Below are 23,231 nucleotides of genomic sequence, written 5' to 3' on the forward strand. Positions count from 1 at the left end.
CTTGCGTATACCTAGATAACTATGTTTTCTTTTCTTTCTTTTTTTTTTTTTTTTTTTGAGATGGAGTTTCACTCTTATTACCCAGGCTGGAGTGCAATGGCGCTATCTCACAGCTCACCTCAACCTCCGCCTCCTGGGTTCAGGCAATTCTCTTGCCTCAGCCTCCTGAGTAGCTGGGATTACAGGCACGCGCCACCGTGCCCAGCTAAGTTTTTGTATTTTTAATAGTGACGGGGTTTCACCATGTTGACCAGGATGGTCTCGATCTGTTGACCTCGTGATCCACCCGCCTCGGCCTCCCAAAGTGCTGGGATTACAGGCGTGAGCCACCGCGCCCGGCCACTATGTTTCCTTTTTGACCCGCATCACCTACATCCTCCCCACCAAAAGTGGGTCATTGCTGTTTTGTTTTGTTTTGTTTTTGCTGTTTAGAATCCAGACTTTTTGATCACTATATCTTGGGGAAAAGTAAATTTTACACAAGAATGTTGGCTGCAGTAACTGATTTTATATTATTCCCTAAGAAACTCTGTGAAGAATATTAAGTACTTCTTCGATGAGGATATAACAACTCTTTATTCCCAGAGATACTTTACTTTTGTAATTAATTGCCATTTTATAAGCAAATACATGTTTTATTAAACTCTTTATATTTCTTAAAAGCTTCTCGTCTTCTATTTATCACATTTATATAGAAACATAAAAATGGCTTTTTTTTGAGTCATAGTCCTGTGTTTGTGTGCATGTGGGTGTGAAGGTAATTAATACAATGCATTCCTGGCAGAAACAGAATATTTTTAGTGAGGAGATCAGTCCATTCAAGAGAGTCAAGAAAGGACAGTCACAATTAGCAAAGATGTTGATCTGAGAACACATTTCCAGATAATTTTCAGAATTCCCTTCCTAATAACATATGCTTAATGTTGCAAGTTTTAGCATTAAATTATTTAATTTATATATTAACATTAGATGACTTCATTTTGAAGTAACTCATTATGATTTATGGTCTGTATATAGCCATAAAAAGCCTTCCTGAATGCTTTGATTTTTAAAAAAAGGAAAAATGTGCCGGGCACAGTGGCTCATGACTGTAATCTTATAGCACTTTGGGAGGCTGAAGCGAGCAAATCACCTAAGGTCAGGTAATTGAGAACAGCCTGGCCAACATGGTGAAACCCCATCACTACCAAAAATACAAAAATTAGCTGAGCGTAGTGGCAGGTACCTGTAATCCCAGATACTCAGGCGGCTGAGGCAGGAGACTCACTTGAACCCGGGAGACAGAGGTTGCAGTGAGCTGAGATTGCACCAACGCACTCTAGCCTGGGTGACAGAGCGAGACTCCCTCTCAAAAAATGAGTAAATAAATAAATAAACATTTAAAAAGGACAAATGAAAAAACTAAAACCTCTTAGCACTCTGCTGTGCTATAAATTTGTCTTTATTGTTGGTTCAGCTGTTAGGCTGCAAAGACTATTCCTATTTTTATTGTCACTTGTCAACAAGTTTGAAACTTGCCAAAACAGAAATTAGAGATGCACTAGGCTTCTATTGCCTGTTTTCATTTATTCTTTGCATTTGCTAAAATAGATTTTACACTAGATACAAACATACTCCTTTGCAAATTGTGCCTGATGCCATATCGAACTTTTAAATCATGATTCTCAAAGTTAGTATTTTTTGTCTGGAATTACATGTTTGCTTGTTTCATTAATGGATTTTAATACTTTAAGTAGGAATTTCTTAATGATACCATCCCTGTGCCATATATCTGGTACAGCATGAAATTTATGCGATTCATTTTATCTCCCAATCATTGGAGAGTATGATGCCCAAATAAATCATGAAATATATTTGAAACCCATAAGTTTTAATCACTGAAACTGTTTCTGATTATAGATTTTGTCTTTATGAAAGAAAAAAGGAAGTAGAGATAGACAGAAAAGAGAACAGAGAAAAAGAGATAAATTATGACTTTTGTGGCAAGTAGACTAATAAGATAATTTCTGATGTAATGCTTATTTGACATATTTTTTTTTCTCTCTAAGTATTATTATTGTCATTTTAAATTCTTATTTTGGACTTTCCTAATGGATTTTTGTCAAGTAACATGGGCATTTTTTTTTTTTTCTTCTGTTTCCTGACCGCCACAAGTTTTTAATCTTGTGGAGATGTTTACAAGATTTTGGGATATTGGGAACTTATTAAAACTAAAGACAGTGAGCAATAGGAACCCAACTAAGCAAGGTCATAAAACTGGCAGGCAGCATTTCAGTTTTTGATTAAAATTCTTCTTTTCTTTTTTGTTCAGGCTGTAACACCTTGTGACTTAAACATTTATTTTAACATTGGGCTTTGTATTTCCCCTACCACAGTATTTGGGAGTGAATTGATATGGTTCTAATTCTGTCATTAACTAGCTATGTGACTTCCCATAACTCACTTTAAAACAAAACACTTATTTACATAATTGCTATAATCTCAGATCTAAACATAGTTTCCCCTTCAGTTCCCTTCTGCTTGCTTTTCTTATAATTTATGGTGTGCCTCCCTCTGTTGGTGTCTGTGTCTGTGTGTTTGAGGGCAATATTAGTCTCTTCCCTTACTTTCTCCTTCTCTTTTTTCTTACTCTTAACCACTTACAATAGATGCGCCTTCATCATTTTATACTGCCATTTCCTTATGTTCCATGGGACACCATTTCTGAAAGACATTCTTGGAAGAATGATTTCATGGGCAAATGAGTTTGTGAAATTTTTTATGTTATATAATCTTATTGTAGATTACAATGCTATTAGCATGTTGAAAATTGTGAGAATTCCCTCCATAAAATACCTGTTTAACATTGTTTACCTCTTGTATCAATGTGTTCTCACGTTGTTAATAAAAACATATCCCTGGGTAAGTTATAAAGAAAAGACATTTAGTTGACTCATAGCTGAGCATTCTGGGGAGGCCTCTGAAAACCTGCAATCACAGCAGAAGGGGAAGCAAACACATCCTTCTTCATATGGCAGCACCAAGAAGAAGTGCCAAGCAAAACAGGGAAAAGCCCTTTATAAAACCATCAGATCTCAGGAGAACTCACTCACTCTCATGAGAACAGCATGAGGCTAAATGCCCCCATGATTCAGCTACCTCCCACCAGGTCCCTCCCATGACAGATGGGGATAATGGGAACTACAATTCAAGGTGAGATTTGGGTGGGGACACAGAGCCAAACACTATCAGTTCTAGATTTTCTTATTTTATTTGAGTACTGAACACTTAATTGATATTGTAGTGCTATCTGTGAATGTGTTTCTGTGTAGGTGCTTGTTTCAAAGGATGTGATAGAATGTGTGTATCTAATACATATTAGTATCCCAAATATTTGGTGTTTTATGTTATTATTTTGATAATATTGTTTTAAAGGTCTCAGGGAGAAGGCCTTCAGATTGAATTTTCCCATCTCTTATTAATAATTTACTGCATCTGTGGCTAAATCTATAAGGGCTGCATGTGCAAGGAGATATAAAACCTTAATTTAGCTTTTCTGAATGTGGTGGGGAGACTTCTCTAAGCCAATAGCAAAGTGGTCCAATGGCCTGTTGCAGTCCATGCATGTCTTTTGATGCTAAAAGATGACCATAGTCATTGGCACTGCAAATGCTGCAACAGTCTCATCAAGGTGAATGGGTGGTCCCAGAGATGATTGAGCCATGTATGCTGCAACACAAGCTGCTGGAACCTGTTCTGCTTCTTGGTCAAAAGAAGTTTGTGGGTATGGATATCATGTCTGTATGAAGGATGGTGGTCATGAGATGCAGTTTTATGCTGTCCATCAGTCCATCTCCAAATCGCTGGTGTCCCATTCCAGAAATACGTGGATAAAGCTTTCAAGAAGATAAAAGACATTCTCAGTCAGTATGACCAGATACTGCTGATAGCTGATCCCTGTCTCAGTGAATTCAAAAGGTTTATAGGATCTAGCACTTGTGCTACTGGAAAACCTATTAATAAGACTGTCACACGGATCAGGTTTCACCTTTATTATAAATAATGATTATGGGATTTTTAAGGTTTTTAAAAAAGAGAACCTCAATTTAACAATAGGTTTTTTTAGCTGTTTCTTGCCAGGGACCCTCTACTTTTAGAGGGTTAGAAGATCTAAATACCATATACCCTGAGGTTACAGTGACAAAACCAGATACTGTATCAGAATTGGAGCTTAGAGACACTAAATATGCAAAAAAGATTTGGACATATATGAAATTCATTCCAGGAAAGGGTCTAACCTAAAAGATAATTGTGGTTAAGCACAGGGTACACTCTAGAGCCAACTTAGAAACATAGCTGGCGTCAAGTAACTTTCAATTTAATTGTATTTAACAAATTTTCCATTCATTATATAAGGTATGGTGACAGCACCTCTTGATGATGGAAGTGCAATGTCAAATAATAAACTGGTGATATAGATGATGAATGATTTTTGAAATATTTCTGAAATGTCGATTTTGGTTTAAAATATGTATGTTTTGTTGGGAACATATTCACAGGTATTCCAGTTGTCAAAGGGGATTTTGTAGTGCAGCCCTGCTCATTTCCTGAGGAGTTCGTAACACTAAGTAGTAGAAGAAACCTCAGGCTATTCAATTCCCTTTGCTTTGATTCTGCTCTTCAAAACTCTTTCAGATTTTGTTTCTCAGGTACCATAATACTAGGAAGGAACTTGTTAGGGTAGTTTCTGTTGGTTAATGGTGTCATTGAAATATCTAATCAGTAGTGGTAAATTAATAAATTGACATTCTTTTTGATATATTAGTCACTTGAGAGTCTGATAAGTATGAAATAATACTTCAAAACCTGATAATCCTTTGGTGAACAACACAAAGAGAATTCCTCAAATTGCAAATCTAATCATTAGGTTTTGAATCTGTGGTTACAAAACTTAGGTACAAAGCTTTTAGTCTTCTGCTTAAAATATTTTATAAGCCTCTACCATCTTAATGACAATACTTGATAAAGTTACAGAAAGTGTCCAGGCAACTTTTATCATTTTAATGAGATTAACCTATGCATTTTTATCTCCCTTTTTTAAAGGTATTATTTAAGAAAAATATATCTATATATATTAGATATAATTATTGAATTCACTTTTCCTCAAAAAAGCAAGCCATTATATTTTCAGAACTGAATGGTAGAGAAAGTCCTATATACTACTGTCCAACTATAAATCTAATTTTCTAACCTTTAAATAATCATTTTAAAACATGCTCCCCAAATGTGCTAGAGAATGTTAGCTGTTAGTCTTAGATGTTTCACACACAAAAAACATTTCTATAACCAAAGAAACTTCTATTTTAAATTTTTATGTTTTTGGTAAATAACCATTTGCTTACTGAAATCAACAATAACAGCAACAAAGAAACCTTTGTAGAATTCCTTTGTGACTTGATAGAATATTTCAGCTTATATGAATCAGTAACATTATCATATGAAGTACCTTACTTGGCCTTAAAACTTAGTTTGGTATTTTACATTGTTTGAAAATATATGGATAATTTGTTTGGAGTTGTGAGAGGTAGATAAAATAAAAATTATTATGAAGTCTCTAATTTGTCTTTATAGAATACTCATTGTGTCTGAGAGAATAATTTTTTCAACATCAATATATCAGTCTAGGTTGTGTTCAGGGAACAGAAACCTCACTACTGAAATCAGGGAGTGCTTTAATATAGCAGGTTTTGTAAACTAGTAAATGAGATAAAGGAGAGAACTCTAGAATGTGCCTTTGGAAGTGACACCCAGAACAATGTAAAGTTTATGAACTCCTGTTTCTGAGCATTTACCAGAATTGTGCTTAAATCAAGAACCCACTACTACTGCTTCAGTTGCCTCTAAATACTCTGGAAAGTTGAAATTGTATACCCACAGCTGCAATCCAGGAATTAGAAAGGCTTGTGATGAAGCCATTCCATTATTGTTGTGACACATACTACTTCTCATCACCCAGGAAGCTGCATGATGGAATCTGAAACTCAACTCCAGTTAAATGTCTTATTACCAACAATCATGCTTGCCAGTTGAAAAAGTTAAAATTGGCAGGAAGACTGCCTTACTCGCACTTCTGCTTGTAAATTTTCAAATGCACTTTGATTAGCATGCAGAACGTAAGTTTCAAGTTTGTGTGGAAAAGATAGTTCTATGCTTTCCCAATTACCTCAGATGGACAGTGGATAGAATGAGGTTGAAAGAGCCAACTCAGGGTGCCCACAATAATTGTTTTTGGTTTCCTTTGTCTAAGAAATGGTATCAATTCTTTCTTAATAGAAATACCTTACCCTAGGTTCTTATGAGGACAGTAAAATCAGCATAGGAAATGGTTATTTCTATGTTTTGTCTTCTTTTGGGAAATTTAAAAATAGTTTTCTTGGTGATCTGGCTTCCTGGTTGGGGTGTGTGTGTAAATAGTTCACTTCTTCACATTGTTTTTATTCACAGTTATGTCACAGTACGGTTTTGACAATTTTATATCTTTCCTTGGCATCATCAATTCACTTAAAGAAAAGACACCCATATTTTCTCCAGGGTGCCTCATTAGGCCCAGTCTATTGTTTGCTCCTCTAAAGTGATTTCAGAAACTCTTCAAGTATTTCATCTTCTTTCATGGCTATCAAAGAAAGGGTCACATCTGGCAGGAAGAAAGATGGCATCATTGAATTCTACTGACATACAAATGCAGGTTTTTAAAATAAATGATCTTTTTCTTGTTTGTCTTTTGTTATCTCAAAAGGAGATATTTAGTTGTCTCCAAATTTCTGAACAGAAACTACTCCCAGTTAAATTTTTAAAAAAGACATTTATAAAAGAAGGCTTTTCTTTAGCTTTTTCTCTGTATCAGATGTAAGTTCTACTCTGTCCTACAGCTTTTAGTATTTGATTAGCAAGAAGAATATACAATTGAGTAAAGTGGAACTATACTAGTTCTCTCCACAAAGATTTTGGACTAAAAGAAGTGCATTAAGTTTGCAATTACTCATTCAAAATGCTATGGGGAATTATATCATGTACTTAAATAAGTTGTAAAAAGAATTTGTTGATTAAATACAGATAATAGAGGCCAAAATAGTTTAATGTATAATTATGCAAATAATCCTCTTAATGTTCTACCCCAATCTATGTGGTTAGTGCAAGCTTCTATTTTGGGACTCTCATTGTTATTCATCCTATGTCCATGGGATAATAGTCACACCGAATTACACGGAGAGTCAAGGTAATTATTCTGATAAACTCAAGTTCAATCATCTCAAGTTTTTTCCTCTTAAATTATACAGGTAATCAATTCTTTTCTTTTTTTGAAGTCATATTAAATGTGACACTTAATTTTAATCATCATATAAAGTTAACAGTAATGGAAGGTTATTCTAATCAGATATATGACAAACATCTAACTTTATTAGAGCTTATTTTTGGAACTTTTACAGGAAACACTACTTTAAGTTTAATAATATTGATATTTGGTCTTGGTCAGAGATCAAGTGATATTACCATGTTTTAAAAATAAGTATTTTTCAATCTAAGATTATAACTAAGATAGGCATTGAACTATTATGTAATGTTTATGCTTTATATATATCTCTTAAATTCTTTTTTTTTTTTTTTTTTTGAGACAGAGTCTTGTTCTGTTGCCCAGGCTAGAGTACAGTGGCACAATCTTAGGTCACTGCAACCTCCACGTCCTGGTTTCAAGCAATTCTCCTGCTTAACCTCTTGAGTAGCTGGGATTACAGGTGCTGGCCACCGCACCTGGCGAAGTTTTGTATTTTTAGTAAAGATGGGGTTTCACCATCTTCGTCAGGCTGATCCCAAACTCCTCACCTTGTGATCCACCCACCTCAGCGTCTCAAACTGTCATCACTTAAAGTCTTACAAATATAAATTATTTTCAGAACGTACTGTTGGCAGTTACTTATTATGTATACACTTCAATGAGTTCATATTTTATAGTTCTCCTTACCTTATCTCAAACATACAAGTACATTTATTTCTTGGTATACACATCTGAAGTGCTATGGGGCAAAACCCCAGGAAAATAACACCCTAATTTCTATTTGGACTAGTCCTAGGCTCCCTTTGGAAATAAAATATCTGAAGTGGAGGACCAAAAACTGGTCATCGCAGAACCATCCCACATCTGGATTTCTCTCATGTCATTCCCCAATTCACAGATGCTCTAACAACTTTCAGGATGCTTCATTGTTATTCCTAGAAGTAATTACCACCCTTGTCAAACAAATTAAACAAGGTGTTTGGTGATTTTTTTTTATTGTTGGACTTGATATATGCAGAAAAAAGGCAATCAAAGCCACTTATTGATTTTATAATTTATGTCTTCAAGAACTTGTGCCATTTTATTACCATTATGTAATTAATTTTGACAAATCAAGTAAGTTTAATATCTTAAATGTTAGTCCAACCCCATTAAAAAGTGGACAAAGAACATGAACAGACATGTCTCAAAAGAAGACGTATATGTGGCCAACAAACATATGAAAAGAGCTTAACTTTACTGACCAACAGAGAAATGCAAATCAAAACAACAGTGAGAAATCATCTCATATCAGTCAGAATGGCTATTAATAAAAAGTAAAAATATATATGCTGACAACGTTGTGGAGAAAGGAAGCATTTATACCCTGTTGGTGGGAGTATAAATTAGTTCAACCATTGTGGAAAGCAGTGTGGCAATTCCTCGAAGAACTAAAAGCAGAACTACCATTTGACCCAGCAATTCCATTACTGGGCATATACCCAGAGGAATATAAATCATTCTACCATAAAGATACATGCATGTGTATGTTAATTGCAGAACTATTCACAATAGCAAAGACATGGGATCAACCTTAAAGCTCATCAATGGTAGACTGGAAAAAGAAAATATGGTACATGTATACCAGAGAAAACTATGCAGACACACACACACACACACACACACACACACACACACACACTATCATATCCTTTGCAGTAACATAAATAGAGTGGGAATTCTCACAAATGGGAGATAAATGATGAGAATATATGGACACCAGTTCAGGGGGAACAACAAATTGAGGTCTGTTGGGGATGGGTGTGGGGGAGAGCATCAGGAAAAATAGCTAATGGATGCTGGGCTCAATACCTAGGTGATGGAATGATCTGTGCAGCAAACCACCATGGCATGTGTTTTTACCTATGTAACAATCCTGCACATCCTGCACATGCACCACTGAACTTAAAAATTAAAAAAAAAAAAAATGTTTGTCAATGCAAACATGACTGAAGAAGCATCTCACACATATTTGATTACTGAGTCTCTTGGTTGAGATTTCTTTTAACAGAGTGAATGCAACTGATAACATTGATCTAACTGAAACTTTTTATTTACAGAATCAGTCCACTAAAATTATTCAGTCCAGAATCTTCTTTTCTAATTGTGTATTAGAACTAATACTTTGGGAAAACATATATCATTTTTATGTTCTATTTGTTGTGTTTTAGATTTTGAGTCTACAACTTGGTTAGGTTAAGAGATATGACAAATATGAATAATTTAAAAATCAAATATACAATAATTTTATTTGTATAATAAACATGTAATAAGTATGTAAATATAATAACTTAAAATATGTTTTTAGGAACACACATCAAAAGATAATCTAAAGTAATCTAATATATGCAAACAGAAGTTATCAATGTAATTGGTAGTCTCAAATAAAACTGTGGAAAAGGTGTTAGTAAATTCTTTCTTAGAGGATAGGAACAAGAGCCATAAAATTCCATGACTCTGTATCAGAAAATGCTTCTTGGTTTGGGGTAGATAAGAGAGCACTACAGATAATCTCATGCAGCAAGGCTGTAGAAATCAGTATGTGGCAGTTTTAATGCCTAAGTGGATGCTGTCCGGTAGTATTTCATCCTCAGTATGACATTTTGTCAAGACATTATTTTGATCTTTGCTTTCTTATCCCTTTTTATTCATTCAGACTCACCAGTTGTTACGTAATAGTGACAACTGGTGAGTCTGAATGAATAAAAAGGGTGTTATCATCCCTCATACTATTGTTACTCACTCTGGGTACTCATTTTTGTAAATTTGCTGTGTGCCTAATTGTCCTTTCATAACATTACACATCTACATTAAATAATATAGGTCCTTCTACTATACTTCTTTCTTAGGTAAAGTGACTTATTAAATTTGGGCTCATGGCAAAAGCAAGGAAAATGTTGCAGCAGATTAAGAAATGAAAAAACTATGACTTCAGATGCTGCTTAAACTGACTGAGGAGGTGACAACACAGATTTTAGGCAGGGAGTTTTGGAGCAAAGCTATTGTGAAAATAACAGTATATATTTTCAAATATTCACCAAACACTATGGGCTAAACACAGTTCTGAGTTTTGTAAATAAAGCAGTGGATTACACATATAGGACCTTTGCTCATATGGGCCTTGTATTCCAGTGTGGGGTTATAGTGCACTAATAAGTCACTAGTTAACTTCTCAGTTATGAAAACTACAGAGAAAATAAAATTAGGGCAATAGTATACACTGATGGGGATGAGTCACTGTGTGTGTGTGTGTGTGTGTGTGTGTGTGTGTGTGTCTGTGTCTGTGTGTATTGTGTATACATATGGGGGGATGGGTGGTCTTTTTAATATCTGTTGGTCAATGGAGGTCTTTCTGAAAAACTGACATGTGAGCAGATACTTGAGTGAAGAGAGAGCACAAGCCATGACCGTATCTGATATTATTTTGTCTTGAAGATCAAGTATAAATGTCTTAAGGAGCTTTCTCTGCAGGTTCAAAGAAAAGCAGAGAGAAGCATGACTGCAATAGAGTGAGCAAGGACAATAACAGAACAGAGTTTAGGAGCCTTGTCGTTTATATTAAAGTCTTTAAATTATCTGCTGAGCATGGTGGAAATCCATTGGAGATTTTTAAGGAATGGAGTGATATTTTGGAAAATAAAAATGTAGACTGAAGATTTAGAGTAAATCCTGTTGTTGACTAAACTATGTAGAAGAAACAGTAACCCAAATGAAAGCCCACTGAGCCTCAGTTTCTGAATGAACTTCTTGGTATAATGCTATAAGAGAAATACTCTAAAGTATTTTAACATAAAATTGAGCTAAAGTATAGCAAGCTGAGATATTTGTAAAGATATTTATGAAGTACATCTGAAGGCATTTGTGCGGGATTGTAAATCGTAACAGTCTATCAGCTTAAGACTTTTCTTCACTGGAATCTACTGGAACAGAACCCTGATCACAAGGAGCACTGATTTCTTCTATGGTGTCTTGGTATCATTTATGTTTTAGAATGATCACTCTGAGTTCTCTGTGAGGAATGTTATAGAGGGTCTAGAAAGGAAGTAGAGAGAACAGTTAAGAAACTTATAGACATCAGAAAAAGAGAAGATAGTGCCTAAACAAGGGGAATAATAGCAGATATGGAAAGAAAGGGATAGTTTCAAGTTGAGGTTTAAGGTTTATTTATAGATTGAATATGGGGTGAGTGAGGGACAGATAAAAATGGAATGGATGAATCCATTTGATTTGTGGATCAAATAAGAATATAAAGTTTGCTCACTGGGAAAAAGATACCTCTGTGCATCTACCCTAGGGAAGAAAAATGGCTTTTGGCCTGTGCTTGAAGAAGGAATTGGGAAGTGGTAGAAAAGTGAATGGAAGGAGGTACAAAAAGCCCAGTCATCTGTGCCCTCTCCCCAAAACAAAAACTATAAGAACATCCAAGACGATGCACTGATACCTGCTGTTGACCTACCATCACATGCCAGGAGCACTTTCCTTGTCTTTTTCTGCAAAGATTCTGTGTAGAGCTTTGTGACTACTAGCATTCAGAAGTGTCCTAGATATTTATTTTGAATTCATTTTATCCACTTAACAGCATCGGAGCCTAGATGGAGACAATCTTTTATTAGTTAAAGGAAGAAGGAAGGGCTCTGTACTGTGCCACAGAGTCTTTTCTGATTTAGGATGTGCCTGCTCATTTAACTTCCATAATACCATTTTAATTACTGTACCAAGCTGACAGAGCCTTTGTTTGTTCAACTCAGTTCCTTAATACCATCCAGGGATAAAGTAAATACATGCTTCTTGATAAACATTATGGTGACATATAAAAGTAAAAATAAATGCAATTAAATTATCTTAGTCAGGAGGCATTTTCAAATGTTCTTGCAAAGAAATGTGGTATAAAAACCTAAATGTTAATTTCCCACTTAAACCATTAAAGACATATATAAATTGAGAAAAATGGAATAGGTTTCTTTATAATCTTACCCTTTTCTTTAACATAATGACTGATAGGGCAATATTTGAGTAGAAATAAAAATGTTAAAATATTAATAATATACAAGTACAGAAATATGAATAGAAACAAATCTGCTTTTGGAATTTTTCTGATTTTCTGTGATGTCTTCAAAAATTCTGCCATCATTCTTGGCTCCTACACCAAAGCTGGAAAATAACTTAAATATATTCCATTAAATACTATTAGATACTTAATATTGACTAAAGAGAAGTGGTGAGATTTTATCACATAACTTCACTACTGCTTTGATAGTCTTTGAAGTTACCATATTTCCCTCCTGGAAATTACAGTATGTTCCTAACTAGTCACTTGTTTTCAGACTTTTCCCCTTGATCCATACACCAACCAGAATCTTTTTTTTACTTTCTTTCTTTTTGAGACAGAGTCTTGCTCTGCTGCCAGGTGCCAGGCTGGAGTGCAGTGGCACAATCTGAGATCACTGCAGTCTCCAACCCCTGGGTTCAAGCAATTCTCCTGCCTCAGCCTCCCAAGCAGCTGGGACTATAGGTGCACACCACCACATCCAGCTAATTTTTGTATTTTTTAGTAGCAACAGGGTTTCACCATGTTTGCCAGGATGGTCTTGATCTCTTGACCTCGTGATCTGCCAGTCTCGGCCTCGCAAAGTGCTGGGATTACAGGCATGAGCCATGGTGCCCGGCCTCAGAATGATCTTTTTAAAATGCTAAATAGACATCTCTTTGCTCGGCTTGAAACAGTCCCTGGCGACATTCCATGAAACACTGCAGATGTAATAAGTGTTTATATCATATATGTTCCTTTTGAAAGCCTACTCTGAGTACAGTCAAAAATGCTTTTGAATGTATTAACCCAAAAATATCAAAAGAAAGAGTGAAGAGAAATTATGTGAGACAATTTTGGACAATAAGGAGCAGGAAATTGAATAATAAATGAATAGGATTTGATATTTCCTCATTTTTGCTAAGTGAGCACAAGTAAGAGTCTCAGATAAGAAGCCCAGCAAGGCTAAACATTTAGAGACTTCAGATGCCAATGAAGGTGGTGTTTTCCAGTGGGGCTGGGAATAAGAAGATCAGCTTAGAACCTGTTTTGAAAATAGCTAGGCCTCTAGGTTCTCTAATACAACCCAAACAGACAGGAAATTTCTTATCCAGTACTGTATTAGTCTGATCTCATGCTGCTAATAAAGATGTACCTGAGGCTGGATAATTTATAAAGGAGAGAGGTTTAATTGACTCAAAGTTCCACATAGCTGGGAAGGCCTCACAATCGTGGCAGAAGGCAAATGAGAGCCAAAGTAATGTCTTACATGACAGCAGACAAGAGGCTTGTGCAGGGTAACTCCCATTTATAAATCCATCAGATCTCATGAGACTTATTCACTGCCAAGAGAATAAGTGGTAGTGTGGGGGACACCGTCCTCATGATTCAATTATCTCCACCTGGCCCCGCCCTTGACATGTGGGGATTATTACAATTCAAGGTGAGTATTGGGTAGGGTTACAGCCAAATCATATCAACTACTTTGCTGGAAAACAGGGAACTTAATTTCAGAAGCAGTAAGTCTCAGGATTAATAAAAGGGAGCCCCCAAACTATGGCTAAGGAGTAAGCTGTTGCAGTTTGGATCAAGAGGATGGTAGGCAACAGGAAGGATCTCAGAAGTAAACAGCAGCAATAAAAAACGGAATGCTGATTTTCCATTTGGGGAGGAGTTTTGTAGTTCTTTTGTGGAATTATGCAATAATAACTAACAAGGAAAAAGAAAAGCTGACACAAGGTAATTAACTCTAACTCTAAAAATAACCCAAAACTTGTTCAAGGAAGGAAGTATAGTAATATTAAACTGCTTTCTCACCTATCAACAAACATGTATATAGTCGTAATGATACAAACACTGAATATTAATTTAACTAAAAATTGAGATTGTGGGAGGATGAGGGAAAGTGTGAATATATATGTGTGTATGCAAGCATGTGTGTGGAGGTGTGTAAAGAATAAATTCCTAGTCTTATGTAGCAGAAGGTCTTTAGATTATATATAAGCTTTACATTTTAAAATAACTAGTAGAAACATATTATATAGAATTACAAAAGTAAATGCAATTGATATAACCAAAACAATTGGAAGAGAACAGAGAAGAATGGAGTGGACACTGCTATTTTTTTTTAATCATAAGCCTTGATGCAATATTTGGCTTTTTAAATCATGCACATTTACTGTATGATAAAAATGAAAATCACATTGAAAACAAAGTTATTCCTTGGCTTTACAATGTAATTATAAAATCCATCCCCTGACCATAGTTTACATATCCCTGCCTATATTTTTACCTCATCTTTTCTCATTCATTTTCATGTTAGCTACAAAATAGCCCCTTTCTCCCTGCTTCTCATTTTTAGAAGATGCCAAACTCATTTCTGCTTGGTAGACCTTACCCCCAAAATTCCAAATGGCTAGCATCTTCCTGTCACAGCTCGGTTCAGATATCATCCCTCTCAGGATGGCTTCCCTAAACAGGCACTCTCTGCCATTTTTCTGTTTTATTTTCTTTTCAAGGCTAGTCCTATTTGATGCTGCCCTTCTTGGGAATGGGACAGTATAAGGGATCCAGGTGCCTTGGTTATGCCCCAATGCAGAAGTTTTAGCACAGAATGACACTGATAATATAGAGAAGATATTTTCAAAAAAGTGTGTCTTTAAATTTCTCAAGGTTCATTTATGAGCATTTATAGATTAGCCTCTGTGTTCTCAGCATCAAAGCTATATGATGGGTAATTTCAGGAATCCAAAACAGTTACTGATGTAGGCAGTCTAGTTTAGATATAGGTCAGAAAATGATAGCTAAGTGCTGGGAAGCCAACAAAATTCATCTTTAAAAGTGGCAGGGATTTGACTACCAGTTTTTCTTTGCTGCATAAAAGATTATCCCAAGGTTTGCAGCTTTAAAAACAGCAGAGGTTCTTATCTTTCAGTTTCTATGGGTCAGAAATTCAGGAGTGGCTTAGCGACGTGGTTCTGTTATAGAGACTCTCATGAGGTTGCAATCAAGATGTTAGCCAGGACTGCAGTCATCGGGCAGCTTAACTGGAGCCAGAAGACTGCCTTCCAGGCTCACTCTTGTGGTTGCTGGCAGGAAGCCTCATTTCCTTGCAACATGGACCACATAGGACTACTTGAGTGCCCTCATAGCATGGCAGCTGGCTTGCACCAGAGTAAGTCATCCAAAGAGAGAGAGAACAAAATGGGTTACAATGTCTTGTATGACTTACCCTCTGAAATCACACTGTATCATCTCTTCCACATTCTGTTCAGTAGAAGGGAGTCACAAACAACATCCCTTTGTGGGGGATGATTAGGAGGAGAATTAAACCTCATCTCTTAAAAGGAAGAGTATCAAAGAATTTGTGGGCATTATTTTTAAATTATCACAACTACTTCATATCTTATTAATTTATTGCTTTATCTAATACTATAATATTCTCTAGTACATGCATATCACAAGCAGTCACAAAGATATAAATTAAGGAGCAGTCTTTTTGTTCCCTCTAATATTTGTAGAAAATCTACTAGATGTCAATATCCTGGATTTGTAATATTTATCTTACTTAATCTCCTTACCACTTTGGAAGCTTGGTACTTTATTTAATATAAAGACAATTACTCTTATTGATTTTAGTAACCCTCTCAAAAACGTGTTTAATTAGAGGGCTAGGCTGAACCAAATGATATACCGTGTTTTCTTTGCTGTGGTATCATCACACTAGTGGCCCTTGGTCTAATACGGCTGCAGATAGGTTTAGTTGGATACATAAAATGATTTAAAAATTTAAAAAATCAGTTTATAACATTGAAGAATTGAGAGATTTCAACTGCAATGCAGAAATCCATGTTTTGAGGTTCTTTGAAACAATGAAGCATCTCTAGAGCAAAACAAGCGTTGAAGTTGAAGTTTCCTTTTTTAGGTAGGTGGATACTTTCTGGCCATCATCTGGATTTGCCATAGTCTTTATTAATCAATTTAGCCTATTTATATTCTCATTCTGATCCTTACAGACATTTAAACTTGCCATTTGTAGTTGGTTAAAAAATCTTATAGAAAATAAGGAATCAAGTACTGACAACTGTCAGTATATAATTTTCAAAAAGTTAAACACATAACTTATGTAAATATAGAGAGAGCATATGTCAAGAAGTAATTTAGCTCATTAATGATAGAACCCACAGGGTGGCAAAACTGGTCCAAAGTAGAAAGGAAGAAGTTGAAATACTTACAATCAATGAAAGGAAAAGTACTGATATAAGATTGTAAATTTACTGATAAATCTAGTCAATATTGTACTGGACAATAAAAGTATAAAGTCTGCAGTTATCTTTTCTACCTGATGGAAATCATTTGCATCTTTATTGAAGAAAAAGTATTTTTAATGCATCAATCTATAAATTAAATCCATAGAGAAGGAGACCTAAGCAATATTTGCTTGAAATTGTAAGTCAAACAAAGGTATATTCCACAGGAAAATGAACTAATCCTTGGATGGCCTTGTTAGACAATGGTTCAGAATGACATAAAAAAGACATGAAGCAATTCCTTTTGTGGATTTTTTTCTTTTCTGCAAGATTTGTGGCATTTTTTAAACTTTTGTTTTAGGTTCAGGGGTACAAGTACAGGTTTATTACATTAGGTAAACTTGTGTCATGGGGGTTTGTTGTACAGATTATTTCAAAACACAGGTATTAAGCCCCGTACCCAATCGTTGTCTTTTCTGCTCCTCTCTCTCCTCTTCCCACCCTCCATCCTCAAGTAGATCCCAGTGTCTTTTATTCTCTTCTTTGTGTTCATGAGTTCTCATCATTTAGCTCCTACTAATAAGTGAGAACATACAGTATTTTGATTTCTGTTCCTGTGTTAATTTGCTAATAACTTGCAGTTCCATTCATCTTTCTGCAAAAGACAATCTCATTCTTTCTTATGGCTGCATAGTATTCCATCGTATATATGCACCACATTTTCCTTTTGTTGTTGTTGTTGTTGTTGAAGTGGAGTCTGGCTCTGTTGTCCAGGCTGGAGTGCAGTGGCATGATCTCAGCTTACTGCAACCTCTGCCTCCTGAGTTCAAGTGATTCTCCTGCCTCAGCCTCCTGAGTAGCTGGGATTACAGATGCATGCCACCACACACAGCTAATCTTTGTAATTTTAGTAGAGATGGAGTTTTACCATGTTGGTCATGCTGGTCTCAAACTCCTGACCTCGTGATCCACCCGCCTCAGCCTCCAAAAGTGCTGGGATTACAGGCAAAAACCACCACACCCAGCCTATATGCACCACATTTTCTTTATCCAGTCTGTCACTGATGGGCATTTAGGTTGATTCCATGTCTTTGCTATTGTGAATAATGCTTTGTTGAACATTCATGTACTTGTCTCTTTCTGATAGAATGATTCCTATTACTCTGGATATATACACAATAATGGGATTGCTGGGTTAAGTAGTAGTTCTGCTTTTAGCTTTTTAAGGAATCACCATACTGATTTCCACAATGGTTGAACTAATTTACAATCTGACCAACAGTGTTCCCTTTATGTTGCAACCTTGCCAGCATCTGTTATTTTTTGACTTTAAAAAGGTTTTAAGTTTCTACATTCACAGATTCTGGTAATTAATTACTTGCCTTATAACAAAAAATCTGATGTATCATTTTATAGCCAATTATGAGTTATCACCATAAGAATTCATTTTTTAAACTTTTTTCTGAATGTTTCATTTTCATTAATTATTACTGGGTACAAATTTAAGTTTTTAAACCTAACAAACTGCAAGTTTTAAAAACATAGTTGCTTATATTTATATAATATTTTACAAGTTTCAAAACATTTTTATTTCTTTATTCTTCTAATTTTGCCAATGTTGATATTTAGAGTTATCTATATTTCAGAAGGTGAGTAGTCAATACTTTCAGATGTTAAGAGCAGAAAAGTTCTCAGTAACTTTTGGCAATTAAGGAATTTTCAGTAATCAAAAAAAGAGCCACTTCAAGGGAACAATGAGAGCAAAATCCAGGTGAGCTTTGTTTGAAGAAAGAACAATTAGCAACTAAAAAAATAGAAAAAGGAAAATATTTAAAATTTTGTTCCAATAACAGCAAAGCACCAAGGGACTTGCTAACATTTTGAGATATTTTATTAATGTCATAAAATTATTGTGATTATTTTCAGTCATTGCCTATGAACTTTATTATATTTTGGTAAAATTAAGGTAAAATACTTAATACTTTGGGAAATTCACCTCTCTCCTAAAATATTCAAATCATTTTCTGATTTCTGAAGACAGGTATATGATTTAGACTTTAAAAAATTCTAGTTTCTGGGCTGGTTGAAGAAAGCTTCCTTTAATTTGAAAAACCTTTAAATTCTCATTAAATTTGATCAAATTGATCCATTCATCCATCTAATGTATTTATTTATTGGCATACTTGCTTCAACTCTTTGTCTAATTGCCTCAACTCTCTAATTCTAATACAAATTAAATTAGAAGCAGAGAAACAAAGCCAATTCCCCACAATTACTAAATGGTTGGCTTATTATTAGGCCCTGTAGTGAGATCTCAATGCTTCAAACTTGCATGGTTGTTAACAATATCTATTGTTTCAGTAGCAGAAAATCTTTCTGAAATGATAAAGAGTTGAAAGCAGGTATGAATGCTGTCAAACAGCTCTTTTGTCTGAAATTACAATCGCATAGACTAAAGCAACCGAATGCCCAGCTTGAGGGATGGGTCATTGAATAGACTCTGGCACACACTTTATCTGAACCCAAGGTATTTGAAATGACATTTGAAGCAGTGAGTTCTGAACTCTAGCTGATATTATAATACAAAAAGACTCAAAGACAAAGCAAAGCATACATTCCAGATTTCGCAAGACAGATAAATAATTCACACTTTTTAAAAAGTCCTGGTTGGAAAAAAAAAGCTTCTTATTGTTTGAGAAACATTTAAATATTTATAATTTTTTAAAAACTGTGTAATTTAGGAATAAAACTATTATCAATAGCTTGAAAATCTTTATCCAATGAATTGCAATATATTCTTTCTACTTATACTTGTAGCAAATGATAGACATTCCCACAAAGGTGCTGCCTTCTCCACCTTGTTTTGACAATATACTGTTACAAATAATAATGCTGACACATACATCTATGTTAGTCTTTCTGTTGAGATAACATCATTCACTTAAGCAGCATGTTGCTGAGGATATTTTGAGGCATAGAGAATGTTTAGGCTCAGATTGCAGAAGGAAACTCTTATAGGGGAAGAAAAAAATATAATTTTTACCCCTTTTAAGTTATCAGCTAAGACCATGCCAATTAGACTAACAAAAGACAAATTACCAAGAGAAAAACATACACATTTATTTAACATAAATTTTAAGTGACACAGAAGCATTCATAAGGAAATAAAGGCCCAAAGAGATGGTTGAGCCTGAGTGTTTCCATATTAGGTCTGATGAAGAGTAGAAAGTAGTGGAGAGAATATGATAGGGCATGGTTAAGAGCTAAGAATAATGAGTGGGGAAATTTAGTATCTCCTATTTGTTCAGATTTCTCTGTTTCTCACCATCTTTGGAAATAAGGATGTTCCTTTCCTCTGGAGGTAGGGAGGTCACCTCTGAGATAAGGGTCTTATGATCTACTCCAGGGAAGAAGGAGAAGATCAGAGAGTTTTTCTGGCATCTGTTGGTTCTATCACCTGCTTCAGGGGAAAGGGGAAAGTTAGGGAACCCTTCTTGCACCTGCTATTTCTCAAATTCCTTCAATATGCCAAAATGCCGTATTTTGGAGTAGCCTGTTCATAACCTTGTCACTCTATTTAGTCAATGAATCATAGATTCATTCAAAGTTAAAGAAAGGAAGTATCAAAGTAAAATTCTCAAAAAAAAAAAAATGACTATAATAAAAATCTGGAATGAACCTGGATCAGAAATGTACTTATGTCATTATTGAGGGAAACAGACCAGTATTACTGGTCTATTATCATTAGAGGAATTGGATGTTTACAGACATTTGAATAAAAAATAATATTTAAATGAGATTCATAGGTTAAGCATATAAATGTTTAATGCCTCACAGGGCAATACAATCATAACCTTTGAGTTTGTCCTTTTTATCAGAGAAGTATCTACAAACTAACATGCAATTTCTGTGTATGACTGATCAAACAGGAAATTCTCAAGTCAAACAGATACACTCTTCCAGAGTTTCACTATTGAGAATTGTGTAAAGACAAAAGGAACTTTGCTTCTACCCTGTGAAGATTCTATAATTTCAGTCTCTGCAATAAACTTGACACCAGACAGATTAATAGGAGAAAAGGAATGCCAATTTATTGCATGCATACTCACCGGGGTTCCACAAAGTATAAGACTCCAAAAAAGTCCACATTGCAGAAGTTAATATAGAATCCTGAGCTACAGAAAAAGATAAAGGCATGGAGTCTCTGGGTTTGAGGTGGTGACAGGTTATGAGAGGTTGAGGGAGGAAGTGCATGGAGAACAAAGGCTGCCTTGATATGCAGATTCTCTCAGGTAGCAATTCTCAGCAAAAGAGCTGGTTTATTGACCTTCGTTTTCCTTTCCTCTGATTTAATCTTTCCAGCTTGATGAGATTATAGGGGTAGGTTTATGACAGATGCTTACTTTCCTTTTCCTTTTCCTTTTCTGTTTCCTTTTCCTTGTCGCTTCCTTTCCTCCCCTCCCCTTCTCTCTTCACCATCCCCTTCCTTCTTCTCCCCTCTCCTCATCTCCCCTCTCCTTTCCTTCTTCCATTTGTCAGACAAAGGAACTTCAGAGAAAACCCATCCCTGCATTGGTGCTTACCAGGTGCCTGCGGTCTGAAGTCCAAAGCTGTATATATTTTGGGATATCTTTTTCTGAGCCCCAACCATAGCCACTAGCCACCTATGTCATTTAAATTTAAATTCCAATTAATTAAAATTAGATATTATAAAAATCAATTTTCCAGTCATAGTAGCCACATGTTAAATAGTTCTATTTGACTAGTGGTTACTTTATTGGACAGCATAAATATGGAATATTTTTATTGTTGACCTAAAAGGAAGAAGCTGAGGCCAAAATAATCTAAGTAGAGAGTTTATTTGGGCCAAGCTTGAGGATTGCAACTCAATAGTACAGATTCAATTTGCTCTGAACATATACTCCTATTAGCAGCACTTACAAGTAGGTTTTTAAAGGGAAAGAAGAGTCAGTTCCGAAGTTGTTTACTAAGAATTTACATTAAAGTAACATAAGTTATTGATTGGCTATACGTAGTTTCTTGTATCACAAGTTCCAGGAACATGAAGATACTGAGTGAAACAGCTAGTCAGAATGAAATGTCTTTAAACAGCCGCCTCTGGGCTTGGGGTATGCAAGGTATAGCTGACGTCCTGTACTCAGGGCTCTGAGCCTGATTAATTTTGCATACCTCACATAGCTCAGACTGCTCTTAGCTATTTTTCTTTTCTTACAATCACTGTAGAAAGTGCTGTTGGGCAACATTCTTCTAGAGAATTAATTAATCCTTGAACAAGCCTTTTTTTACAATGCCTAAGTATGCCATTGAAAGAAGCTAGTAACCCTCCATTTGCTTTATTTCCAAGTTTGGGATATTTTTTTAAACAAAAGAATCTTACACATTTCTTTTACTGTCTTCTCCACTTCTTCCTTCTTTTAACAGAAAGGAATCTGAAAACAAGTACTTGCCTTACACTCATAATAAAAGATACTTATTCCTCACCACTACAGAGTTTAGCTGTGCTGTAGAATCAGTTCTGTCCATTGCATCAAATGAACAATTTGGACAAATGCAAAACACAGGAGAAAGATTATATTCAAAATACCTATATTTTAAAAATTAAAAACTCTTTATCCATGTATCTAGATCATCTTTCAGTCTTCAAATAGCAAGAAGAAAGGCACCGTGAGGTAGTCATTATTTTACATAATTAAGTAGTCACATTTTGGCATAGCAAGAGACTTTATTTGCAGTTTCTTTTATTAAAAGGTCTCTAGTTTTGAAGTGTCCTCTGTGATGGTTTGGAAAGACTTATGTTATTTTTGGCTCAAGATACTAGGTTGCACCTGTGATTCAATGATTTTGTGTATGTGTTTTTCAGATGTGCAACAAATGGCAATTGACTGGCTCACCCGAAATCTCTATTTTGTGGACCATGTCAGTGACCGGATCTTTGTTTGTAATTACAACGGTTCTGTATGTGTCACCCTGATTGATCTGGAGCTTCACAATCCTAAGGCAATAGCAGTAGACCCAATGGCAGGGTAAGACTTTTTGTATAGTGTTTGGTCTAAAAAAGTTTGCATTTTAAAAGAAAAGATTGAAGTGTGATAAATGTTGTTGTGGAATATAAGACTACAGACTCAAACTTCTTAAAAATCTTGATTTTAACAACTGTGTCGCAGGAGGGAAAAAAAGCTATAACTCACCAGGCAGAGGCCGGTGAGTTATTAGCACATGAATATTGCAGGTGCTAAGACACAAATAACCTTCCATATTCCCTTCCACCTTTCTAAGAATTGCACTGGGGTCATCAGAGAAAGGCTTCAACATATTTTTAGGTTAAAGAGACAAAACTTTTTAACACTTAACAGTGGGCTTTTTATTTAGCAAACCTCAAGGATGCTACTTGAAAGAGGTACTGTTGACATACTTATATCCAGCATAACATTTAGGGTTTATAAAAGGGGCACAATATATGTTTACCCAGGTACTAGTAAAACATTAAGAATATTCTTGTTCAGATTCTCTTTATGTTCAGTGTCTGTTGATATGTAAACCTAAATATTATTATGGTGTTAGTGAATTCCTTGTCAGAATTCAT

General features: G+C 35.3%; 1 protein-coding gene across 4 annotated transcripts in view; it reads left to right on the top strand.

Annotated features, from left to right (window-relative positions):
* Nucleotides 1-23,231, top strand: part of LRP1B (LDL receptor related protein 1B) — a 1,941,900-nt gene that overhangs the window by 943,944 nt on the left and 974,725 nt on the right. For all 4 annotated transcript variants that reach the window (XR_013518953.1, XM_078327882.1, XM_078327883.1 and 1 more), the window contains exon 7: nucleotides 22,509-22,671. Coding sequence is in view for 3 of the 4 variants with exons in the window: in XM_078327882.1 (XP_078184008.1) it covers nucleotides 22,509-22,671 (163 nt within the window). In the remaining variant the exon portion in view is untranslated. The remainder of the gene's footprint in view (nucleotides 1-22,508; nucleotides 22,672-23,231) is intronic.

The sequence above is a fragment of the Callithrix jacchus genome, chromosome 6, assembly GCF_049354715.1.
Source record: "Callithrix jacchus isolate 240 chromosome 6, calJac240_pri, whole genome shotgun sequence".
NCBI lineage: Eukaryota > Metazoa > Chordata > Mammalia > Primates > Cebidae > Callithrix > Callithrix jacchus.